This window comes from Triturus cristatus, chromosome 1_1 (assembly GCF_964204655.1).
Source record: "Triturus cristatus chromosome 1_1, aTriCri1.1, whole genome shotgun sequence".
Lineage (NCBI taxonomy): Eukaryota > Metazoa > Chordata > Amphibia > Caudata > Salamandridae > Triturus > Triturus cristatus.
Window position 1 is genome coordinate 37691501 of NC_140579.1, and position 26898 is coordinate 37718398.

General features: G+C 45.2%; 1 protein-coding gene across 1 annotated transcript in view; it reads left to right on the forward strand.

The window, feature by feature from the left end:
- The first annotated feature begins 364 nt into the window (after positions 1-364).
- LOC146869282 (N-fatty-acyl-amino acid synthase/hydrolase PM20D1-like) overlaps positions 365-26898 on the forward strand; it is a 177032-nt gene continuing 150498 nt past the window's right edge. Inside the window, exons 1-6 of the mRNA XM_085646942.1 lie at positions 365-485; positions 585-793; positions 18430-18516; positions 19088-19320; positions 24092-24178; positions 24892-25025. Of these exons, the coding sequence (XP_085503068.1) occupies positions 367-485; positions 585-793; positions 18430-18516; positions 19088-19320; positions 24092-24178; positions 24892-25025 (869 nt within the window). The 5' untranslated portion in view covers positions 365-366. The remainder of the gene's footprint in view (positions 486-584; positions 794-18429; positions 18517-19087; positions 19321-24091; positions 24179-24891; positions 25026-26898) is intronic.

Below are 26898 nucleotides of genomic sequence, written 5' to 3' on the forward strand. Positions count from 1 at the left end.
CCCCTCTCACATGTCTCCTGTGCACAGGGCTCTCTGCCCTCAGTACCCCTCTTCCTGCACCTGTTTCAATAAAGTGGCCTTTTTCACACACAGAAAGTTGGTCTCGTGTTGGCTTGCCCCCCCCCCCCCCCCGCTTATCTCCAAACGCTCACTCTTCAACTGGTCAGCTACCCAGATGCTGCGTAAGGAAATCGAACCATTCGTTAAACTCGATCGGTTGCCACATGCACAATGTGGCTGGATGAACTCCGGTAAAAACGTTTTAAAGAAAAGTTAGCAGTCTAGTTCTTTATGTGACTTCCTATCGGCCCTGTGGCTGCCTGTCGCCTCCAGGGTTGCTATTGGCGCAGGAGCGGCTCATTTCAGATGCATGGCGCGGGCACGCAGCGGGCACGGGGTGAAGACTGGGGTCGAGGAGGCGGGGCCTCCGCTGATAGAGAGGTCGCTGTAATAGCCTGCGGGCGGCTCTTCTCTGTGATAATATGGTGAGGGGGCGCGTGAGTCTCTCTGTGATCGTCTGTTGTGGGCGTGCCCTTTCTGTGTGCATGTGCCATTTCATCCTCGTGTCTTTCTTTACCTGTCAGCTCTCAGTCTAACATGCCCCGCTGCCCACGCTGCTCCCCTGGCCTCCTGGCGTCGCCCCTCGTCGCTCTGGGGTTCCTGCTGGTTGTCTTACTGCTCCGAACTTATGGTTCACAGAGCTCCACGGCGGGCCCCGCTTGGGGCCCCAGGAAGCAGCTCCCTGTGGAACCGGGCACTGATGAGCAGAGAATCTGGAAGGAAAACCTTAAGGGTGAGTACGGGGAGCACTTAGGAAATTAAGAGAGGAACTCCGGGGTCTGAGTAGTTGTATACTTGTTTTCGTCTTGAATATATTGTAAAAAAATGTTGGAAATTAAAGTTTCCTACTGTAAGTATTTTATTCACTTTTCTCAGGCAATCTTTTAGTGCTCGCTTTGCTCTGTAGTTGGATTCTCGTTCTTTCCAAGCTTTATTGTTCTCAAACCACAGCATTCGCGTGGAGGTTCAGACTGGGCGCAGCAGGGATATTGCTCACCCCAGAAGGGCAGAGTACGATCAAGCCATCGTCCAAACACCCGTCGTGCAAGCCTCTCCACAGGTACCATGATAAATAAAGCATTGGCATCGCCAGCAGCTCTCGCCTCTGGGACCCGTAGCCATGCAGCACATGCGTGCCACAACGTCTACTGTCACTTAACTGGGCCACTGGTGACGTGGCGAGGCTATGTACAACAAGCACAGCATGAAGTGGCCGCTTGTGCTGGAGGAAGATGCTGGTGTCAAGAGACTTGGCCCACTCGCTCTCCACTCCAATCCACCTCGCCTCGGTTTCTCACAAAAAGATACCTTGTATTATCTTCCGCTTGATACTTTCATCTTTAAATGTTATTTCATTAAAAGTTGAAACAGTTAATGGGTTGGTGTGCCTACACGTATTTGTATGAATGAGTGGCTGAAAATGCATTTTATCTTTCTGATGTTTCAGTGATTACTAGGGTGACCAACCGTCTGTAAATTTCACGGACCGTCCGTAATTTGGACCTCACGTCCGTTGTCTGGGAGGATCCCTTTTATGGACGTCTTTTGTCCATAATTTTGGGCATTGCAGGGAGCATCTCTGCTCTCCTGCAAGAAGCCTCAGCTCTAAGCCTGGGCAGAGTTCCTCGAAGTGCAAAAAAAAGTCAGCTACCCTAAGCGGATCTCCGCGAGCAGCAGAGTGCATTAGTTAAATGCCGTTCGCGGTGATTTTCAGTGCCAGATGCTTGTCTGCACTGTGTAATCATCGTGAACGACACAGTGCACAGCATGAGCAGGCGCTGCTTCCTTTCTCCCGCTCGAGTAGATTTTTACTCGAGCGGCAGCTTTCTCAACGCGAACGTACGCGACCACTCGTAATGAGAAATCTAACCGCCTGCGTTTAGAAATCTCACCAGGATGTTGTTTTTCCACGCTCGCGCTGGCCAACTTGATGTTGACGAATGCGAGCGAGGTAAAAAACCCCGCTCCGCAACACAAAGCAGAGTTTTTCGGAACTCCAGAAGCTCTGCGTAACGCGGAAAACTCTGCGAGCGCTTAGACTTACTAAGCTCCCTGATGGGGCTGCCTCGTACTCATCCTCTGAGCACAAGAGAAGCCCCACCTTGCCCATCTTCATCTATATGCGGCAGATTGCCACATACAGAATGACAATGGGCCAGTCTGGGCTGTTAAAGCTTGTGGTCACCTCCTCCAGCCTCGGTCTAGGGCAGGGCATTCTGTCAGAAGGAAGAAATGTACAAAAATGCCAATACTTGTACGTGAGAATCCAGTTTCATGCAAATTAGGCGGCAAAACAAGTTAAAAGAAGAGATTATAGTTCTTTCACAGTCTTCATTTTAGGACTGACGTATTTTCAGTATTATATTTAACAAAGGCATGGTTGCTGCTTTTCTAGGTCTCGGCTAGCGAAGGCTGCGCTTGCGCAGTCTCGCTCGCGAGAGATAATGACTTGGAGAAGAGGGGCTTGAACCCGCCCCTCTTCTCCCCTCTTCTCCATTGGCTGGCCTCTTGAATGCTGGCCAGCCTTTGGAGAAGAGGTCCGTCACTCCGAACAGGCCCCGTCCTTTTCGGATTCGGGGGCGTGTTTTTTGCAACTTTTCTAATTATCTCCTCCAGCCAATGGCAAGATGAGAGAAAAGCAAAACACGCCCCCGAATCCGGAAACGCCGCTGCCTTTCTCCGAGGCATTTCTGCTTCGCCTCGGAGAAAGGCGGTGGTGGCCTCAGTAAAAGCATGCTCTTCCAGAGTTATTTTCCACAGTTGTGTGCCTGAGTGGGGTGGGACGGTGGCTTGTGGTGTTCACGATCGCCATGAGCACAGTTCTCGTCCCCCACTTACTTCCCCAACCACCCCCCGGATCCGCCAGGAGCCATGGCCGGCTTCTTCGACCACCCCAGATGGATTCACCCTTGGGAAAGACGATGAAAGTCTTGGAAGAACTTTCCAGACGCGTTTATAAGCGGCCTTCTAGGACGTGGAACCGGTGCAGTCCTGGAGCGGGCTTGAAGACTCCATTCAGGTGCAGTTTTTGCTTCGTCAGTGCACGTTTATTACTGAGCACGTGACACCATTGTGGCTCTTTTTAAATGTATTTGTCTTTCTTTGGGTTTTAAAGTGACCCTCGAGGGCTCCTCTCTTCAGAGGTTGGTGGAGAGAGGGGATGTGGTACAAATTGCCCACTTAGTGGAAAGTGACGCAGAGTTAAATGCTTCGGGGCAGATTTACAAACCCCTTGCGTCACTTTTAATGGAAAATTGGCGCAAGGAGATTGTTAATCTGCCCCTTCCTTTGGTGGAAACGCTGGAAAATTGGTGTTTTGTGTGTGAAAATGAGCCTGGAGTGGGTGTGTGGTGTGTAGAAGGGGGGGGGGAGCTTGGGCCTCACACAGCCGAAGGCAGTCAGCTGGTACCACGAGTGAGGCCTGACTGAGGATGACGCATCTGGAGGCGCTGTTGGTGGCCCCTTGGCTTCTCTGGTTCAGGCTCATCTTTGGGGGAAGATAGAGCCAATGAGATAGAAGTTTAACGCCTCTGCCAATCGGGGCGCATCGAAGGTGGCGTGAGAAGTGCATTCTCATGTTGGACGCTCGAGGCCTACCACCCTAACCTTTAGCCAGGCCCACAGTATAAATCCATCAAAGCGCCTACACGCAACTCAAATTTCTAGTATGCGCTATAAAAAACTCGTTTCACTTAGCAGCCGTTGGCTCGGGGTTACAGATTCGAGCCTTCTGCCTGGCATCATCTCAGTGATAGCAGACCGTAAGGTGGAGGCAGGGGAAGGTTCACCCCCTCGCCACGGAGATCTGTGTGTCACGTGTCTGGCGAGGCCAACTCCGCCTTTCATCCGTGCGGCGGCCACATGAGGAACCTTGCCTTGGGTGATAAACTCTGATGTTTAAAATTAAATATAGTGTTAATAATATTAACTCTGATTAAAAATTGCTCCAGTGGATAAAAGAGATGGAAGTGCAACTTGGACGTGGAGTAAGTAGTCAGTGATGTAAGCCTCAGGTGAGCCCGCACCACCCACAGGTCTTTATCCGGTCCGGGTTTGTAGTGATCAGTCATAAGCGCACAGACCATTGAGTAAAATACTTTACGTTTGTTATGTTGTAGTGATTTATAAAGCGCTTATTCTGCCACCGCGGTGCTTCAATTATAAACAGTTCTTATCAAACACGTCTCCTTGGAAGGATGAAAGGCTTGCCTGCCCGGAAGACTTTGCACCTCCGTCCTTAAGACTGTTTTTAACCCACTGAGTTGTCTTGCCGCCTAACACACTATGGTCCGACCGTCTGCATGCAGACTGGTCGCTTTATCCTCGTTAAAAATAATGAGGTGGGCTGTAGGGTTATGCGCGCACATGTGGGATTTATGGGCCGGGCCTGCACGGTATCAACCAGGGAGGAAGGCTGGGCCCAAAAACCAAGACAGGAAATGATTGTAGCTTTCCAGCCTGTGGCGACACGTGTGAATCGGGGCCCCCATAAAAACTGGGTAACAGGGCTCTTAAGACGAGGCGGGGCCAGCGTGGCCTGAGAGCGGCAGTTTGCAGTGAAGGGAGAGGGGATGTAGTGTGCCTCTCTGGGGATGGGAAAACAAAAACATATTTTGTTGTAGTCCATGTGACATGAAACAATTTGAATTTGAAACAGAGAATAGAGGAAACCAATTGTGACACTTGCACACATTTTTTTTAAAAATGAGGATGTAACTCTTGCTTAGAAATTGTGGTTTTGTTATAGATTTAATTAAAGCTTGTTCTGTAACTATACCCTTTCCACACAAAAAAACCAACGCTGTTTTCTCTTCTTACATTTTCAGTCCGAGAGAGCGCAAAGCGATGAATTATGCCCCAAACTCGGCCGCATGTTCCCCGGTCATTCACCTCAGAAATGTGGCAAATGCCCTTTCTGAAGCAGAAATAGTGCCCCCGGGGTGGCTACATTAAGTGGGTTTGCCCACTTCCTGCATGGTTCAAACTCTTATGGAACGTCACGTTTACCTACTGACAGTGCCACTAGAATTATGCGGCACAGGAGGAACATATACAGCAGTTGGCTAAACTATTCGGGCAACAGGCGGATTACGATGCTTAATGCGGCGCGTTTTGTGGTAGAATCGCTTCATTGTGTAGCTGTTTCCTTGCATGTTAACCCTGCCTGAGCTCGTTCCGCGTCTTTAGTATCAGTATAACACCCAAATGCAGCAATAAGCAAAGCAAAGGTTTCTCGTCAACTTTTCGTAAGAGCGTTCCTTGTGCGGCAACAACCGTTGTCACATTTTTAGTAATTGTTGGCTGTTTTGAGCGTTTTCGTTAAAATCTATGCAGTGGGTGATGTATTATTTGGTAAACTCTGCAAATCCATAATTATGCGGAAAATACCGAGGCCCAAAGTGATTGCCGCCGTGTAATCTTTAGTTCTCCGAGCCCAGGTCTCCCTCCTCACAGCTCTTGCTCCACAGCCTTCACTGGAGCTGGAGTGCAGTGCAGCAGCCGGCACGACCTGCAGTGTGATGCGGCAGCCGGCACAGACCTGAGGGTCTGCAGTATAATGCGGCAGCCGGCACAGACCTGAGGGTCTGCAGTGTGAGGCGGCAGCCGCCACAGACCTGAGGGTCTGCAGTGTGACGGGCCGCTGGCACACACGGGGAACGCGCAGAGGGAAGCCTGTGGGTCTGTAGTACGACGCAGTAGCAGGCACATACTGGTAGGCGCAGAGGGCGTACCTGTGTGTGAGTAGTGTGGCGCGGCAGCAGGCACAGACTGTAGGCCCGAGGGTCTGGTGGTGTACACTAGCAGGCCCACACGGGTAGGCACAGAGGGCAGGGCTGGGGGGTCTGTAGTATAACACAGGAGCAGGCACATAGGGGGTACCTGTGGGTCTTTAGTATGATGCAGGTGCAAGCACACACAGCTACGCACGGAGGGCGGGCCTGTGTGCTTGCAGTGTTGCACAACAGCAGGCACAGACTGTAGGCCCGAGGGGCTGGTGTTGTACACCAGCAGGCACACACGGGTACGCGCAGAGGGCAGGACTGTGGGTCTGTAGTATGACGCAGGAGCAGGCACATACTGGTAGGCGCAGAGGGCGTGCCTGTGTGCCTGTAGTGTGGCGCGGCAGCAGGCGCAGACTGTAGGGCCGAGGGTCTGGTGTTGTACACCAGCAGGCACGCACGTGTAGGTGCAGTAGTATGATTCAGGAGCAGGCACACACTAGTAGGCGCAGACGGCCATGCCCGGTGGTCTTCATGTGGCGCGGCAGCAGGCACACACAAGTCCCGTGGCCTCCTCGGAAATGTTTTAAAAACAAAAACGTAAACAAAAATAATGTCATGAGCAATACCAATAGCTCTAACTTTAACAATGCCGAGACCATTGCATTGTAAATGCTTGTTATTTTATGCAACTAACAACTATTGAAAAAGCCAATAGTTCTGGCTTGTTGTAGGTGTAACGTTACTTGTTGTATTATGTATCTGGATGCAATGATAGAAGCAGCAAAATACCAGTCGGGCGGCACACTATGCTAAGCACAGATTTTCAGCTTATGTGTTTTAAGCCACGCCCTTAATTACATCGAACACCCCTTTTGGAGAACCCCCCCCCCACCCCCCCCCCTGTTTTTTCATCCCACTTAAAGCTCTGGAAACAACACCATGCTACAGCTGCATCCCATCCTGGCACTGCCTATGTGCAGGGGCATAATGAATCTCCCCCCCCCCACACACTCCAGACTTTGCTTTAGGAACTACAGCAAAGGTGGAGTTCTTGATGGGTCTCTTCGGTTGCAGACAAAGGCTCAGCTCATAATTATTGTGAAAAGGTGGGTGAGTAAGTAAGTGAAGGGATGGTGTGGGTTGGATGGATTAGTGAGTGGAAGGGTGGATGAGAGAAAAGGTAAATAGATGTATGTATGAGTGGAAGGGTAGATGGATGGGTAAAAGGATAGATGGATGAGTGGATGGATGGATGAGTGATAGTAAGGAAATCATTGAAGAGCCCAATCAAAGATTTTTGTATCCTGGTCCACAGTAAAGTCATTATTTACTATGCTTTAGAAGCTAATACAATTGATCTATAATGACAAATGTGTTGTAGAATGCACCATGTTTTCCCAAATTTTCTTGGGGGTGCGAAAACAAAGGCTGTGAGTTGTCAGTTTGTTTGTAACCCACAACAGCTTTTAAATATCTGTAAATAAACTGTGCAAATGTTTCAAAACACATCAGCAGTTGGGAAACCATAAATGGACCACTTGTTTTGTAATTCAGAAGTGTGCTCGAAGGATCAAAGAACCAAGACACTTTACTTGGTGATGTTCCAATGATACATGTAGGAAGGTAGGATCCTTCTGCATGGGTACCTAACTTTTTGCCTGATACTAAGCTGTGTTTTGACTATTCAAACTGGGATACTGGTAACCAGGACCCCAGTCCCTAAATTGTTGTGTTCAGTACTTGGGTACATCCAAGATTGGATACTGCGGTACCCTTGTCAGTCCCTAGTATATGGTACCCAGGGCATAGGTACCCCAGAGGTCTCCCATGGGCTGCAGCATGTATTATGCCACCCATGAGAGGCCGTTCAAAATGGAACTACAGGCCTGCCATTGCAGCCTATGTAAGTTGGTGCATGTTTCACTTGCTAAAGATATAGGTTTACTATATCTAAGGGTCGCTGCACTTAAAACCTATAAGTCACCCCTACAGCAGGCCTTTACAATCCTGAAGACAGGGTGCTTTGGTTCTAAGTGAGAGGGTGCCCCTGCATGAGTAGGACACCCCTGCAGCCTACGGAATAGATTCTCCCGGATTGTCATTGAAACAGCCATATACTTTATAGAGTGGCACCGCGTAATCTCGTGATGGCCGTCTCGAAAACGGCTGCAACTAATCCTTTCATGTTTGGCATCAAATATGTTGGAATCATACCCCCACACCGTATGATTCCAAGCACTGGAAGAGCCCTCTGCTAAGCTCTGTGTTCCCGGTACCAACCTTCTAGTCCCAGACAGCACAAAATGGTTGCTGCCGACCAGAGACATATTTCTGCCCTCCTGCTACTGAGCCAAGCTCGAGCATGGGAAGACAGAACAATAGACATCCTGTCAAAGGAATGTGTGACCACCTCCCAGACAGGATTTAGTGTGTTAGGGCTGGGTGGGTGCGCATGCCAGTGCCTGAAAGTGTGCATGAGGGGCACATTTGGTGTCCCTGTGCATAGTCCAGTTCAAACCAGTCTTGGGAGCCGTTGGCGCCCGCTGTGGCACGAAACTGGACAAAGGACATGGGAGTAACCTCCCCCCGTCCAGACCCTCCCTTGGGAGGGTCCTCTGAATCTTCCCAACCCTTTCCTTAGGGTACTTAAGGGCTTACCTGGGTGTAGGTCCCTAGATTTGTCATGGGATAAGATTCAGAACTGAAACCAATGCCCTTCTACAGTCTGGGCACTCAGGACTTCGTTTGGGCCTGACTTTGTCGCCCTTCCAGCCTGCTGCATCGTATGTGCCTGTGCATCATACAGGAACCTTCCAAGGCCTGTGAAGCATCAAGGACAACAAAACTAATCTCCCTTGGAGTGAAGGAGTCACTCCCCTGCATTCGTAGGCACCGCACCAAAGATGACCGGTCTGCAGTTCCCGAGTTCCTCCGGACTCCCTGGGCTCTGCAACACAGGTGGTGGTTTTCCTCAGCTCCCGAGGCCTGCTCGACCCTCGTACCAAGTTTGAGGCCAGCAGTCCTTGTCGGGTTGCAATAACCGAACCCCTGGGTACCATGTCCCCTTTGCAGTTGGAAAGGCTTGTTGACATCTTTGTTAGCAGATCTTCGGGCTCCAAATAGCCCCAAACTCGAGCACCTCCAGTGACCAGAATCTTCGACCCCACCGCATCGTGTGAATCGTGGCCAACATTTTTTGGTGAGCTGCTTGAGGTCCTCTCGCGACTCCTGTGCCTTCGGCTTGTGGGTCCATTTGTTTTCCTTGGGCTCCCCCGCTTGCTCGGGGCCTGTCCTGACTCCCCTACTTGTGGTGAGTCTTCTGGACCTTGCTTGTCCCAACTGTGCACCTTCTTGACTTCCTGCATGGGTTGCATTTGTCAAGGCTCGTTGGTGCTCCTGCCGGACACCGACCACTCAGCAGTCGACATCCTTCGTGGGACAGCTCGTTTCCGGGTCCTGGTCATCCTGAGGCCGCCTGGTCCTCGCAGCTGCAAAGTGAAGGTCACCGTCATCTTTCCTGAAGCACCCGACATCGGATGACATTCGTCTTCCAGGGCTCCTGGTCACTCCCGAGTGACATAAGGCCAAATGTACTACCATTTTGCATGTGCAAAATCTGTTGCAAATTGATTTGCACATGCAAAAATAGCTGTACGCAATGTAAGACATGCACTCGCAAATTGAAAATTTGCGCTGCGACTGAATAGCGAGTCGCAAAAAAAGCGACAGCTTTTTTCATATACCACATTGCGAGTCTCAAATTGCGAGTCGAAAAATAATATGTACGGAGTAGTCGCAAATTGCACCTCGCGAAATCTTGCAGTCGTACATCTGGCCCAGAGACTCTGTCCCCTCTGCTTTCAGGTACTCCTCTTCAAGAATCCATGTTTGGATTCCTCCGGACACTTTCTCCAATTCCAGCAGTGGCACTTTCCTGAAGTCCTCCATTGGGTTCGACTGCGGTTTCCGATGCCACTTCACACCTATGCAGCCGGCTTTCCTGGGATAGGTAACATGGGTACCACGGTATCCATGGGTGGGATGGGTCTCCGACCTTCTGTCTTCCACTGGGTTTCTTCAGGGTCATCTGTGAAGGGTTCCGATTCTTTAAAATTCCAACTGTGACTTGCACATAAACTTGTACGGAGCACGCGGTTGTTTTTTCAAACTGCACACGCTCTCCGTGGGGTCCCTATCTATTTACTTTGGGTGGTTCTGTGGGTCCCCAGCAATTCTACATCCTCGCTACATTGTCTTGACTCGAGTCATGGTTCTTATACCACTTTCTTAGTGTATGGTTTGGTCCCCCCCCCTGGGGCCCACTGCGCATTAGTTGTATTTACTGTAATTTATTTGCTAAAGTATTGTGTGCTTTGTGTCTATCTCCATGTAGGAGATCCTGTGAAGTACTAGAGAGTGTTATATAATAAATACATATTTTTATAAATACTTTTTGATTTAATCCATACTATAAGATAGCATTTTGGTAAAACAAGCTGCTTTACACACCTTCAAGACTAAGCCTGAAGTCTGCTCATCACAGCTACCACTTTGATAGCTTTCTAAGGTTGTCTGAGACCTCTTAAATCATCATAAGGGTTGTCTGGACGGGTGCAAGGTGCCCTCTTACATTAGTGGACATCATATATCAGGGCAGCTTCTCGCAATACATATTTGCTGAAACCACATTTTCACACATTAGTATTTGTGCACTATATATCAGTAATATTGCATGATGTTATTTTGCTTCTATTTCAATAGAAAGTGTTCTTATGTAAAAGACGGTGCCTCCCTCTATCCTACAATAATGCCTCCACAGCATAAATAGTTTCTAGTATGTAGCACACTTCTGTGCATCAATGAGAATCTGCAGTTTAAAGCTCACAGAAATGAAACGGCCCAATCACTATACTATTTCCAATATACAGCTAAAATAAGGAGGGCTGATTTATGACTAGCCAGGGCATGATATAGCAATGTCAACTCCTAACTAACTGCTCTGACCCACAATAATACCATTACACTCAGCAGTGTGCAGCCAATTGTGGCTCATGCAGCCTGGTTAATAACTCCCTTTTCCTGCTTAATGCTCTTACCTTCGCTATGGGTGTAATCCACCACTCCATACTATACCAGCCCTTATACCAGTCATCACTAGCTGAACAGAAATGGAATGCTTGAAGCGATCTAACACATAAAGTTGGTCAGTCGGAGGACTGCACTCTAGTCCAGCACTGCAGGTCCCAATTAGCTGCATCCTATGCGTGCCACTTTACATCTCACAATGTCTATCCGAGCAGATCTTCCCAACCTTTTCTCTCACCAAACATGCCTGCTCAGGACCATGAATTGTAAACAAAATATCAAACTCAACAACAAAGTGCAGTAACCATAAAAATAGATTATTGTCATATGAAATACCACAAAAAGACCTGCACAGATGCTCAAATCTGTACACATACTGAAAAACCGTGACGTGCACAATTGTATCAACCTAATATAAACTTATTTTGACTTGTACTTAAGTGGTTGTCTACTTACTTATCTACTATTGTGCGACCTCCTCTGACGTGTCTATAAGAAACTTACCTTTGGCCCTAAGTTTTGTCCTGAATTTTGACCTCCGGTCTTGAACTTTGACCCTTTGTCCTGAATTTTGACACTCACCGTCCTGAATTTGCTTCCATGCTAGTTGGGCACCCAAGCGATTACTACGGTGGCAGCTGTAACAAGCAACAAGAGAGAGGAGGGAGGGATGTTGGTAATTAAAGCTGGGTGGGAGTTGCAGAGGTGTGGTAGGGGGTGGGAAAGCAAGCAGAAACAAATGGGAGGAGATTAAGTGAGCTGGGGAGACGTGCGCCAAAGCAGAACACTTACTGAGGACATGAGCAGCTGGGAGCAGCGAAGGGCGCTGAAGCTGAACAAGCGCCAAAGACACAAGCAGGAGAAAACAATAAAAAACAAGCGAGCGGAGCAGCGACAAAAGCGGAAAGAAAAAGTAATGTGCCGAAACTAAACATATGGCCAAGAGTGAAATGATCCATGTAACAGGGGAAGTCTCCAAGGTGAACAAAACCGACAAAAGGCGGGACGAATGTAAATTTCAAAAGGTAAACGAAACAACCAATGGAAAGCGCTGGGCATGCTGATAGCCCATACAGTTGATACAGCATATCTCGAAAAGACAGCACATGTGCTGCCTAGGCGAGACCTAAAAACGAGGTTCTTGAAAGTAAAAAATAAGGTCATTTTACATTTTATTTCTGTTTGAATCGAATCCAATTAGATTGCATTATGTGATACTTCTCAAATGACATAATTTTTAAAGATGTTTTTTTTAGGGCGCCTTACATTCTATCAGCAATTCACGGGGTGCTCCATGCGTGGAAAGACTAAGTGTGAGTCGCAAAGTGCAGTTTTGGGACTTCATAGTGTATTCCCTTTGTGTCAATCAGGCTATGTTAAAAGATGTAATCCTGACACACATTGAACTTATTGAGTGTTATTACTATGTGTTGAAACGGGAATGTTTCTTGCATGGTGAACGGGCAGGTACTTGCACCTAGAGTGTGGACATGCAAGTCCAATCGGTATCCTGACTTTTTGTTTTAGCCCTGGTATCACACTAATTAATATGTTTAAATAGCCTTAGGCTTGTGCATGGTAATGCAAGATCCAGAATCTGTTCCATGACCTGGAGGGGCGCATCAAGTGTGCCTTCTTTGTGAGCATAGACTACTGTCCATGCCTTGGGTAGGTCACTTGAGCGGTGATGGCAGCGTACGGAGTTTCTAAGACTCATTACTGTGACCACACTTTCTTTTTTTTTATCTATGTCAAAGAGTTTATGGTTCTACTCACCATTTATGGTTCTACTTGCCACTATGTGTAATGTTCCTCTGTTATGTGAACCCCTGTGTGCCTGTCAATTGCTTTAATGTGCAGTGAGTGTGAGACATGTTTGGTAGTGTGTGTGTATTTTTTCGTGTCCTGCTGGAACCGGTGAGCCCAAAATCCTAGCTTGAGATTGTGTGTGCTTAACTTGTGCTATTTTGAACATCCCAAGCCTGTTCATGTGCACAAGATGGAGGCAAGGTTGCTTTCCCAGACTGTGAAAGTGTATTGTTGACATTCCTGAGACTGAGGGAAGGAGCCCAGGCACTGAACTAGGGGAAGAGGAGACGGTCTTCCGCTTCGAAATTTGATTAGTTCCATGCTGATACAGAGGCTGCTCATTAATCTTCCAGAGCCTGCCATTTAGTTGATGTCAGGGGTTTAGAGTAGGACTTTGAGAACTGTGTAAGGAAGTGAATGGTCCTTTTAGAAAGCGGTAAGCTCTTGACTTCCTGATCATTGTCAGAGCTGGCTGTTGATGCGTGCAGATGCGTTCGTTGTTTGGCCTCAATCTCATCACTGAAATATTTTGCATGTCTCAGTACTTCATCTATTTTCTTGTTTTGCCAATCTACGGTATGTTGTTTGATCATTTCACTAATTTCTGGACGTAGACCATATACAAGTCTATATACAAAATGACTCAAGTCCTTTTCGCTCAAATTTTCATCACTACTAAATAGTTTAAAAGCCAAAATCAACCTCACATAGTAAGCATCTACCGACTTTCCTGATGAGTTCTGTCAATCTTTACCCAATCTGTTTCTTTAGGAGGTACTTTTGTTTTTCAAAAAGATAATGACCTGCTCGTATTTCTTCATTACCTCGGGGTCTGGGGCTGCTGTCTTTGGATCCCTAGGATATTCTTGTGTGGGCCAATTTAACATAAGTTTGCATTCCGTCCATAAATCTGCTGGTACTATTATGTCAAACAGGCTGTTTAGATCAATCCATAATACTTTGGACAATTTTACAAATCTGTCTACCTGCCTATACCACTCGACAGGTTTTTCACGTAGTCGAGGGAAATCATTTGGGAATGACAAAATATCTTGTCTAGTCCATGGGACATGTACATATCCTCCTCCTGGAATTTCTCTCATAGGACATTCTGTTACTACGTTCTCCTTTTCTCTTGCAGGGAAAGCTGCAAAAGTTTTGTCTAAAGCATCATCTCGCTTTCGATACCATCTGCTTCTCCATTTGTCCACATCTCCCCATTTCCTCAGCAGGATAATTATTTCCTTAATCTGACTCATTTGTCCTGTGGTATTCAAATTTTCAATATCTTTTTCAGTGAAATCTATTCAATATGGTTTCTGTAGGGCCTTCACCTTTTCAATGTCTATACACATTTCATTTGCTACTTCTTCTAATCTTTCATGGAGATGTTTTGCTCTCCAAGTTATGCTTTTACACAGAAACAACAACTCCTCCTCCTGGTAAGTTTTTAACTTCTCTGTGGGAATAGTTCCTACTATTAATTCTTCCAATACCATTCGTAGTTTGGCTACATCTATTGATTGGGATTCTTTGTCTTTTCTCTGCAGACTTCTCAACCATTCGCTCAGTTCTTCTGAAGATGGGCCTACTGGTTTTTCTACATTAGTTTGTTCTAAGTCCCTTTGGGTTTTCAAATACTGATTCCATCTTCACAGTAGGGCTTTCTGCAACTTTTGGGCATAGAAATGGGTTATTTGAGGCATTTGGCTCCATCATACCCATTGTCTATCTCCATTGATTCTCATTTGAACTCTGCCTTGATTTTTCAATGTGTTTATTACTGTTATAAGGAACCATTAAACAATGTTCACTATCCTTCTGTTTGTCAAAAATAGGCATTAAAGGGCCTATAGTCACTGGAACAGTTACAGCTTCTAAATTTTTGGTCAATTCTCTTATCTTTTCAGTTAATTCTAAGGTTGTTTTTGGTAACTCTGCTGAATTTTCACTACTCATTTTATCATCTGATTTTCTCTCTATTTCTCCCATTGTTTTACTTTCCCCTAATTCTTGAGGTACTTGCTCTGTCTTAATGACTCGCAAAGTTTCTCTCATTGGGGCACTTGGTGTCAACATTTCAGATTCTGGTTGATACGGAGGTGGATTTTTATAAAACATATCATCAAGAACATCATCCTCTAGTTCGTTCACTCCGTATCCCTTTGGTTCTAAATTATGTCTTTTTTCTGTAAATTTTTTCCCTCCAACCATTCTTACAGGAAACAACCCATCGGTCATGCTCTCATTCCGCCACCTTCTCATTTTCTCAAAATGAGTATCATGCCCGTATCTGCCAAACATGTATTTATACCTTCCGCCACTCCTCTGTCTTTCTCTGTCATGCATCTCATTTTCCCATTCTGTCAGTGCTTCAAACTGTGTTGGTCTAGGTCTCGGTTCTAGATTCATCATTCTTTCCCTCAAATTTCTCAAAACCGCTAAATTAAACTAACCATGCTCTGGAAATGCTAAAACTCCGTCACTCCTGGTATATTTTACCCAAGTGTCTTACCAAATACAAGTGTGATATCCATATTTCACAACCATAAAGGATGCAGGGGTTTTTGGTGGGGGAAGCAACTGTCCTTCCCTAGTCACAATCGGTTTGTCCTTTTTAAACCACTTCTTGATTTTTCCAAACCAGGACTTTTTCTCTTTTTCAGGTGGATCGTAATACATCATTTTGTCTTTTCGCGTATCACTAGTCTCTCCTTTACGACTATTCTGTTATTTTAGCCAATCGTAGCGCTACTCACACTAACGCACCAATCAGGAGCGTTTATGTTTCTAGCTGACTGGCCAATCCCAGCGCGGTCTTTCTGACGTCAGCAGCCGCTGCTCTTACTCTGGCTTCTACTGACCCCTCCTTTACAAAATGTTCTCTGTAAGCTCTTTTCGCTTGTTCTAATTTACAAATCTGTTAGTAACGACATAAAACGCCACCATTGTCCGCTTCGCTAACCAAGGATAGTTAATGACCTTTTTCACAAGAATTCCGTCTTTCCCGAGAGCAGCGCTTACCTCTGCCGTACTACGGAATCGTTACTTCCGTTGATAAAGTAGCACATCCCTCTACCTTACCCTTCTAACAAGCATTAGCTAACCGTTTCTCCAGAATTAAGACACCTAGTTGGAGACCCAATTCTCCTGAGAAATAAAACCAGAGTTTCACGATTAACCTGAGTGCTATTTCATTCACGCACTTTCATACGGAAAATGTAGTTCATTCACACAGAATTCTGTCTTTCCCGAGAACACCGAACAGTCTGTCCTACTACAGAATTATGACACTTGTTAACAAAGTAGCGCTTCCCTCTACTTTATCCTTCTATCAAGCTTAGGGAGCACCTATTACCTTTCTAGTGATTAGCGTTATTGGAGTGCCATCTGGACCCCTGGTACCTAAGAGCAAAATTTCACAGGTGACCTTCGCTACCATACACTTCTTTCATACTGGAGATATCTCTAATGGCAACACACGACGATGTTACCGAATCGAACCCAGACAATGCGCCGTGCAACTTCAATCGTCACACGTTTTCCCCGTGTACCTACAGGACAACAACAATTCCGTCTTTCCCGAGAGCAGCGCTTACCTCTTCTCTACTACGGAACCGTTACAAACTTCCGACTTCCTACATCCCAGAAGTCGTGCAAACAACATAGAACTCGACGCGACTCAACATAGAGTGTTAATACATAAACCAATACCTATCCACAATCAATAATCAATAAGCTATTTACAAGTAATAATCACCAAACCAAAACAATAAAAACCATAACTCTGCTACCGAGAAAAACTGCTCCAGCGTGGAATTTCCTATCCTCCCTTCGTCACAAACCAGATACCATACTAACACTTTCACTCAATACATTCATTGTTGGGGCCCATAACACCAACACTCACACACTCTCATCTATTCTGTTCTTACAGGAGAGATAGATGTTGCAAACGCTGGCGTGAAAAGAATATCTATTTACATAAACATCCACTAAATATCTTCAATCCAGCACATCTTGATCCTGAATCTCAAGATATTCCTTCCACTTAGTCGATGGATCAATTTAGTTGAATTTGGAAAAGTGATTCTAATCCTTTTCATTTAGATTCAGATGATAATAAATAACCCAATACATTTGCTTGTTAATCAATAATATTTTTATCTAATAAATGCAAATTTTTAGTAAGAATTTTAATCAATTCACAGAACATCATAGTTACCTAATCTGGCTATTAGTCCTCTTAAGTCAATCAATTCGTCATGCAGCACGCTACAGTCCCACAGATTGGGTCTGGACCATAAACGTGCCCGTATCAATCAATGCCCATCAGTCTAAGAGTCCTCAGTTCATCAAGAAAATGGGCAGCAATTTAGTCTGTCAAAGATTCAGGGAAACAGCTGTCCTGCAGTGTCACTATCGTCTCTGTCAGCATAACGTCAGGAAACAGGAAAAGAGCGACACAACTCACTATTCTACCGTCTTTTTATAATGAAATTAATGATAAAATGTAGCAAAAGTCAGTTTTAGGCACTTCTGATTGGTTGGTTAAGATCGCCCGTTTCGGTTTCCCAAAGTCTATGATGTCACACTGTCAGACATGATCCATCCGGTTTTGCTAAGATTGTCCATTGTTAAAGCTCTTGCAGTAGTCCAGTCACGACCTTGTCAGTGGTACAGGCCATCTTGAGGCCACTTGTTCAGGAGCCTGGAGCATGCGCATGCTCCAGGCTCCTGAACAAGTGGCCTCAAGATGGCCTGTACCACTGACAAGGTCGTGACTGGACTACTGCAAGAGCTTTAACAATGGACAATCTTAGCAAAACCGGATGGATCATGTCTGACAGTGTGACATCATAGACTTTGGGAACCTCGTGGAATGGTAGCTGTTTCGTCGTGTCCATAGGCCAGCCATTTTATCATAGGCCAAATTGGTCAACTTAAGCAAAACAAACACAAAAAGTAATTAAACATGGAAATAACTAATAAAATGTTTAACCCTCACTAATTACCTTATGTGTGTGTAATTATCTAGCATATTGGCGACATTTAAAGTGTTTATACTCACCCAATGATGTCATCTGGTGCAACTTACAATTACATCACAAAGGCAACATATACCATGTAATCTATTTTTCTTGTGTTAGTATGCATACATATATTAGTTTTTCAAATTATTTTAGCCATGCAAATGCAAATCCCACGTGTAATTCATACATTAGTAGGGTTGATCAGATAGCAAACAAACACATTAATACTTATTATAATTAATAGATTATTCTAATTAGTATGAACATGCAGAATGGGGGGGTATACAACATTTGTTTTACCCACTCCATCACAGACTGTTCACACCTCTTTGTGTCTTTCTTGTGAGTGCTCCAGCCTGGATGCACTCCACTGCTGCAAGTTCAGACGAAGTCTGTACCTCTACTCTGCAAATCCATATAAAATACTACAGATGCTTCAGTTTATCAGAACTACTCTGATTAAAGCAAAAAAAAACATTAAACTGACTGAATTGTTAGGTTGACCGATTCCTCACTGAAAAGTGTATTTGTAAAGGTAAAAACTTGTAGGTGTTCTTTATCCAGCTGTCCCCTGGTGGACTTCTGGAAGGGAATTTGAGTGCTATGGGCGCGAGCAGGCTTAATTAGGGGTCCAATCAGCAGCCACTTTCTTTTCAGAATACGCTGCACCTTCCAGTGATTGTTTAGTACTGACATGCAGGTCTGTTTCTCTTTCCAAGGGGCCATCCGGATCCCCACCGTCTCTTTCTCAGAAGACAAACTGAACCTGACTGCCATGGAGGAGTTCAACACATACATCAAAAAAGGTACTAATGCTGTGAGGCCTTTGGTCTGTCTTTTCTATGAGGGGTGGTGGCATTACAGGGTTCAGACTGACTTTTATGGTCGGAGGAGCCATAACCTTCTTAATGCATACTTTGATGAGGGTGTACTGACTGCTGCGGGGCAGGTGCATAAGCATAACATCAAGAACACACACTGACTCCACTGTGGGGGTGCATAGCTTGGTACATGCTGGATTTCCGTGTGTCAGGAGAGGTGCAGTGTATGATTGAAACAGCCTGCACCGGTGCATACCTTTATTAATACAGACTTTGACTGTAGCCGGAGATGTAGGTAACATCAGAAAAGCAGTGTTGGAATTGCATAGCTTGATAAGTGCAGGCTTTGCAGCGGGAAACGTGGGTAACATCAGTGAAGCAGCATAGGAGGTGTCACTTTACATTGTGGATAACCTTAATTGAATTACAACAGAAGACTTCTAAATGCGCTTTGTTCGATAACGTCTTTTATCTTAAAGTTTCTGAACGCTTACATTTGTTTTAAACCGAAGTGTCTCTCTATAGCCACAATTAACTCGCTCTATTTTTCTTGCAGTTTTCCCTGAATTGTTTTCCTGCAGCTTCATTCAGCATGAGATAATTGCAGGATACAGCCACCTCTTTACCGTTCAAGGTTCGGACCCCCAACTTGAACCTTACATGATGCTGGCCCACTCTGACGTGGTGCCCGCATCTGACGAGGGCTGGAATTATCCACCCTTCGCAGCCAAGGAAGTTGATGGCTTTATCTATGGGCGAGGAACACTGGATGACAAGGGCTCGGCTATTGTACGTATTGAGAGCCACCAGGCTGCCTCATGAGAAATAGATGATCTTCAAAACTCCCCATGATTTAGGTGTACCCTTTGTCACTCTAAAACAATGAACACATTGCTTTATTTCATTGCTTCATTCTATTCTCAATAACCATGAAATCCTTTCTGCCCTTCTTCTGTAGTACCAACTCTGCCATCCTGCACTCTTCCCTTCTTAAGTAGTTGCAAATTCCCTGCAGTAATGGGCAGGGCCAGAACAAGCTGTTGAAAAGCAAAACATTAAGGGTTTTTGTGGTGCTCTGCCTAAACATATTTCTACATTACCAGGCCCTGCCTCAAAGTTTGCATCCACAACCCCTTTCGGCCATCTCTTTTTTTAAGGTCGAGCCTGGGAAGCACATGCGCTGCTCTGCGGCATGCTGTACTGGAGTATGGAATAGAAGCCCCACCCACTCTCCACCCATATTTCTCATGGGCTTGTGTCATTGTCCTTTGTAAATGCTGGCTTCTGATTCGCTAATAGGCTTGTTAGCCCCTCCTTAGTACCGCATTGTCTTCATTTGTAACCTCCAGTGAGGACTGGCCCTTTTACTTCGGTTGTTACATGGTATGTCTTTTTTAGTCTGTAAGCACTATTTTCTTTAATGAGTTTCTCCTACTGCAGGCACGACATGCTTTCCTGCAACATTCGGGTGCTTTCACTTTTGGAGCAGCCCGGGCTAATGGCAGCTGCTTCTTAGAATAGGTCTCGCATTTACAAGAGTTAGAGCTGTTAGCACTGTAAATGACAGTGCCTTTTATTCATTTGTTAATTAGCAAAACAGATCAATAAAAGGCATCATCATTTACAAAGCCTTCAAAGTTGGAAAGATTGATTCTAACCCTGTACTCCATCTGGGTTGGTAAATAGCTATTGGTACTGGTATGATCATTGCTTCTCATATCCCAGTGCCCTATACCTCTCGTTGAGAACCCAGCTTGTGGCCTTCCCTTATCAAATGACCCGTTCATTCCTCACAGAGTTCTAAAGCTATCATTAAAGGGTGTTTCTGCTTCTGTAACGGCTATAACAGGATCAGATTAGTCTGGGATCAACCAGGCTATGAAAGCAAGATCTCCATGGAAAAACAAATACGCCTTTGCATAAATATTCGTCCTTTAGTGACTGAGCCAGACTCCTCTCAGGGTCAAGGTGCAAAACCTTCATGATGAACTATCCACAATTGACTACACCTACAGCTGATTCTTGCAGATGATCACAAAGGCTCAGAGGGTTATATTCTATATTTAAATTTGATGTGGATGTGCGGAACACTACAGGAGCCTGCCTCAATACAGACCTTCCGTTTATAAGCACACAAAATAAAAGCTAAAACACAAAAGAGGATTTTGAAAAAAACATACCTGTGTTATTAGTAATAAGTCCTTTACCGTTCCCATACAGGAAAAAAAAAATCTGGGACAGGCTCCTCAGTACTGAAAATTGTTATTTAGCCCATGATACCTATTCATTCTAAATCTAAAGCCATATGTCGAATTCAGAAGGCAAACAAAGGTCATACCCTTCTAATTAATGTCCATAACCTTCAGTGACTTTTCAGTTTCCAGTAAAGGAAGAGGACTCTGTTTCCACAATTCTCCCTGGTCACAAGAGTTGCCCACCTCATCAGGTTTTAGGATCTCCCGAAATTCATTCTTACTTTCCAGTGCAGAGACAATTGATTATATGTGTTCACCACAATACAGCCCTACTTTTCAGTCCTTTTTATCAGTAGTTTCTCTTTGTTCTACAAGGAAGGTGGATATCGCCACAGTGTCAGGAGATAGTGATTATATTTTCAATGCGCTAGATACTGGCTATGACTTGTCAGTGAATACTGTTGATGGAGTAATTAAATTCCTAAGTCGGAGGCTTTTCTGGAAGTTTTAGCCTTGGGGTATCCAGTGCTGGTCCTTGTGTACCACAGATATGCCAGAATTCCAGGGTAACCAATTACTATCAGTGGTTCTCCTTTGGTTCACTCTATCCAAAATAGCTTGTGGATATTCTGGAAATCTGGCATACAGGCAGCCCACGTGGACCAAGGAGGAACATCACTTTACTTGCAGAACCCATATACAATAGGATTTAGCTTCTTTAAGCAGCCCGTCCATTAGAGTCTTGAGGGCCCCGCGCCACCTGAAAACCTCATTTGAGGACTGATGATGCGCTACAACCAATGAGAAGACAGACCAGCATTTCAGGAAAATCAGGTAAGAGTGCAAACTTCTTGTTTTACAATTGTTAGCAAGCTAGGAAGTGACTGGGTAAGAAGCTGACACAAAGACAACCTTCTTTAAGTAATATGGAGCTGTTAAGCTCTGTTAATGGCTCCCCTGCACCTGTAGGCAGTCACAGGGAGCTTTCCATGTTCCTGAGGGGGCAAGAGAGTGACAGGAAGCACACTCCTCTTCATTTTACAGACTCATTAACATTTCTTAGGGGGGTAAATCCCCCCCCCTTTAATTTTTTCAACAAAATACTTTTGTGAATTAAAGTGTATGTTCTGTATCGATTTAGGACCATTACATTTTGTGTAGCGTGATAAATGTACGTGTTTTGTGCAAGCTTAAAAATGCCCCAAGATTTTTATGCGTGTTGAATAGGTACTTCGTCTTGCTGGCAGACTGACGTCCAGGGATGCTACAATTATTTACCTATAATGCCATCACTTGGATTTTATTGTTACTAGTTGCACTACTTACTTAGCTGAGTTATCTACACCTTCCTAAATTATCTGTTTCAATGTGATCTATAGAAAAAAACCTTGAGAGTTGCAAAATACTGCAGTTTACTCACAACCATACTACAAATGTGTAGCAGCTGTTGAATCCTGTTACTGAACTTCCTGTACTTAGGGTCTCACCTCTAGCCAATAGTAGATGGAAGTGGATGGGCTGGACTTAGTAGCAGACCTGCAGATTTCCTATGTCTTTGCTAGACGAGGAGTAGGCCAGGGCCATGTATAACTGAGTTTAGAAGGACGCTCGCCCTTTCAGGCCAAGTCAAGGGTGACAATAACAGGCTAATTTATCTCTGTGCATTAAGATAATCCTACACACATCTGAAGAGTGCAAAGTGACCTCGGTGGTTGAGGAGAGGTCATTTTCAATTAACAGGTTCCCTTTGAAATTTGGAATGTGTCTTGGAAACGCACCCTAATCCAAGCCAAAGCCCCATGCAATCGAGAAACAATCGTATATGTGAGTCGTCCTGCACAGAGACCCCTTCTCCCCTCGTTGCCTAGCCAACATAACCAGTTTTAATAAGCATTTCAAGGCATATCTGTTGTAAGGATCATTTATTTGAAGGGCCTACTCTACAGTACAGTCAGCACCAAATGAAGTTCATTTCCAGAATAAAAAAGCATTCAGGAATATAGCGGAAACCCCCACAAATGCCACTTCCGTCCTCCCCCTAAACCTTGAAGAATTGCAGTTGAACCTGCAGACCTGAAAGGGCTAACCTCAGTTGAACACCCTTCCTCTAAACACTACAACACCAGGTTTCTCTCACAGCTTCAGAGTAGATCCCCCCTTATCCTGAGGTCAACTCCGGATGTATGCCTAGTGACAATTAAATGACCCAGGTAGAACCTTGTACCGCTGAGGTTAAGCTGCTCAGGAATCCTTACCTCCTTCTTCTAGGCCTTTAGGTACAGTTTTCTAACTGTCTCCCTTGAGAAAGGACGCGAGGGTCTCCTACATCCCTTGGAGCTGGTGTAGCAAGTGGACTAACAACATTCTTTTTCAAGAAGGGACCATTCATTTGGGGACTGATGATGCACCACAGCCACCTCCACCTGAAAGAGCCAAGGTTGAGACTGATGGGTAAGTGCAGGAATGCAGGGCACAGGGAGGCCTATGGAAGAACATGGCAAGGAAAAGCATGGGGGTGGAAGACGCGCTCCAGTACACAAGAGGAGAGTGAATCTTTGCATCCAACTAAGCATTGCCCTGCTGTCAAGGTCTCCAATCCTTGATGTGGACCCATCCGCTAAGCACTCCTCATCAAGGTTGTCCTCCAGAGCAAGGGAAGGGGGAGGCCTCCTAGTCGAGGATTACAAAAGTAGACCAAAGCCATTGCCTTTCAGTTACTTGTTTTTCCACCTTGTCATGTTTCACATAGTAAAAAATAACAGTAAAAGAAATTAAAAAAATTCAATATTGTTGTTTATTTCAAATTCTTACACTTTTAGTATTTTGCCCAAGTCCTCGTTTTCTTATATGGGAATCTTGTTCTTTTGCTGCAATATGCTTGACACTCCACACCTCTCTGATCGCCACCCTGTGCCGCCTTCTTAAGGGTCGACTGTAAGATATCTTCCACCCCCATGCTTCTCCTTGGCATTTTCTTCCATAGGCCTCCCTGTACCCTGCATGCCTGCACTTACCCATGACTCAATTCTCCATGTTGTGCAGCCCCATTCTAACTCTTACTACACCTTCTGGTCACTGTGCAACTCCAAGCCCCGTGCATTGTTGTGTGCTCCCTCCTGTAGCTTCCACGCTAATATGTCACATCTTAGACCTGCACTCCCAGTTGCTTCAGACTATTCCCTATCCACTTTCCATTGCTCCCTCCCATGGGCTCCTTGAAGCACCTTGCTTCTGTTCTCTGACCTCTCAATGCTCTTTCCTGAGTCATTCACTCCCTTCTCCTCCCTTATGTTCAATGCATTGCCACGTGAAGATCCCTCTATGCTGTATTTCTTTACTTGATACATGTTGTGTCCCCTACATAGGGCATTTTGCAGGCCCTGGAGTTCCTACTGAAGATAAAGTTCAGACCGCGGAGATCCTTCTACGTGGGTATCGGGCACGATGAAGAGGTAGAGGGCCTCATCCACATTTTTGGTGGCTCTACCTTTCTGCTTCCACCACCTTTTTGGATCCTCTTTGCCTCATTTCATCCGAAACTGTCTTGTGATCTGTAGCTCTAGAGACTACTCACTTAAACCCCTCCAGATGTCTTTGTTTTGTCCTTTTCACTTTGTTCTTGTTATCTATGTGCAGTACCCTTTAGCTCCTTTTTGCTTTTTAACAAAATCCTGTTTTTTAAATTTCTCTCTGCCATTCCATGTCACTAATGATCACGTTCTTTCTCTCTCACTCCCTCATTCTTTCAGTTTTTGTCACCCTGTAATTCTGCTTGTCTGTTCTGCACTCTCAATTTTCTGATTCTGTCCCTTTCTGAATTTCCACCCCTATATCCTCCTTATGTCTGTTGTTACCTTTGCTTCTTTTCCTAGTGAATACCTATCTTTCTTTCTTACTCCACTTCATGCTTAGCATTCTCCCCACCCTTCTTTGCTGCTCTTGCAGGCCAGCAAACAATTTAATAACGTTAAATAGACAAAATGTAGCTGTGGTTGCAGTGGTATCAAAAAATGATTTGATGTTCACTATTTCTTACCTTGCCATGTAAATCTAACCACCTCCTTTATTCAGTCCATGTTATGTAGGTTGACCTTGTGGTTTCCGCTACAGCTTCTTCCCTAAGATGTTTGCCCCTTCTTATAATCTATTCTTTAACTGCCCATAGGTGTCTGGATATAAAGGTGCTCTACAAATAGCTGCCAGGCTGGAAGCTCGAGGTGTTCGTCTGTCCTTCTTGACGGATGAAGGCCTTGGCATCTTGGACGGGGTGATCCTAGGAATGAACCGTCCCATAGCGCTGTAAGTAACCGCACGTCACTCTTGTAATCTGGTGCAGCGTCACATCCGCCATTTGCATCCAGCGACCTCCTAAACAACTTTTCTAAGTTACTGAATCAGTATCTCTTAACCCTTTCGGCTGCTGCCATCATTTATACACTAAGGATCTAAAAGAAAGTTTCATCTGTTTTGGCTGTTTCATGCACAATGAACTTAGATTCTGCTTTCCCATTTTCACCCTTAACAAACGAAGACAGATGTGGTCTCTATAATGTTCAAGGGCTCTGGGTTGCCGTGGCCATGGTCTATGCGAAGGGTAAAAAAGTCCAAAGCTAAGGAACTGCAAGGAAGAGGGGTTTTCTGCATGTATGGGGTAGAGTATGGACCCACTTGTGCTCTGTGGCCAGTGCTTGAATAATGGTTGGCAGTCTTAAGATGTAGTGGGTGCTTTCCGAAAATGAAGGGACACACAGTATGTACTCAACTTACAACTGGAATAGGAGCCCCCTAGTTTGTTTCTACATTATGAGCTAGATATACATAGGGAAGGCTTTGCGATTACCAAATAGCGGACTTCTGTGATTCACTATTTGGTAATCGCAAACAATCATGTTTAGCGATTCCAAGTGGGTCGCAAATAGACCTCCCTCATTAATATTCATGAGGTAGGTTTCGGTTTGCGACCTATTGGAATCACAACAAGCTTTGGCATAGCCAATAGGTCTCGCCTTTGGGACCTTATAAGTGTTTAGGCATGCAACAGTTGGCGCCGCGCTGGTGTTAATGGGCGTCTCACCATCTCCGGCGGCGGCACGGTGTGGCAGCACTTGGCAGCCCGGCACCGAAGCCGGGTTGGGAGGCCTCGGGGATGAGGGCGGTGATTACACTCTTTGCGGTTAAATTACATAAGCATCGCTCGGCTGCGGTAGGTTCCTGCCCAAGGTCAGAGACGGCTTTAACTAAGATTAATTGGCACTGCCACTGAAGGGCCTGCCACTGGAGCCCAGGCGCGCAACACCCATTGGGCTCACTAGGCTTCAGGCTCATCATGGAGCCCCAACATCATTCAACTATAACCCAACAACCTACAGATTACATTACACAGAACTATCTATAAAAGACATAGTGCATGCTTTCGACATAGGTAGGTGTCAATGTGCTCCTAATAGCACTTTCAATTTTATCTTACACTTTTTCATAATGGCGTAGACCAGTACTCAAGGGTGTTGGAGAACTGTACTTAAAAGTACATCCAGTACATATGAAGCAGGTGTAGTGCATATCATCTTTACAGAAAGGATTGCATGTATATCGTTACAATACATACATATGGACAAGGTGGAGTGCAAAACCATATTTATACAGAAACGTGAATACATATATTGGTTACAAACATGAGCAAGAAAATGAAGGGTCAGTGAAATTATTTGAAAGGATGATAGGTTTTTGCGACAGTGGAAGCTCACAGTCTGGCTCTGTGAAAGATATAAGGAACAGTTAAGGCTAAACAGCACAACAAATTGAATCAGTACTTTTAGACACGTAAAGATAAGTGACAGGTCCCTATATGCATAAAGGGTTGTATAGTAATACCATAAACAATATAACTCACAATTATACATGCACAAAATATACATATGTCAGAATATGTCCAAATGACACAGCATCTGGGTATTTGCATAATACTGAGTTGAGAAAACCGGGATCATAAATCAGAATTGCGAGGACTTTGTCAGTGTCACAGAGACAGCATGAACACAATTTGGCGTCACTGCTTCTTAGTGAAGAAGAAACAATGCACATGAACGTCCAACACAACGTTATACACAGAGCACTTTGGGCAGTCAACAGTGCAATGACCTGCCACGTAGGTGGATAGGAGAGTTCCCACAAA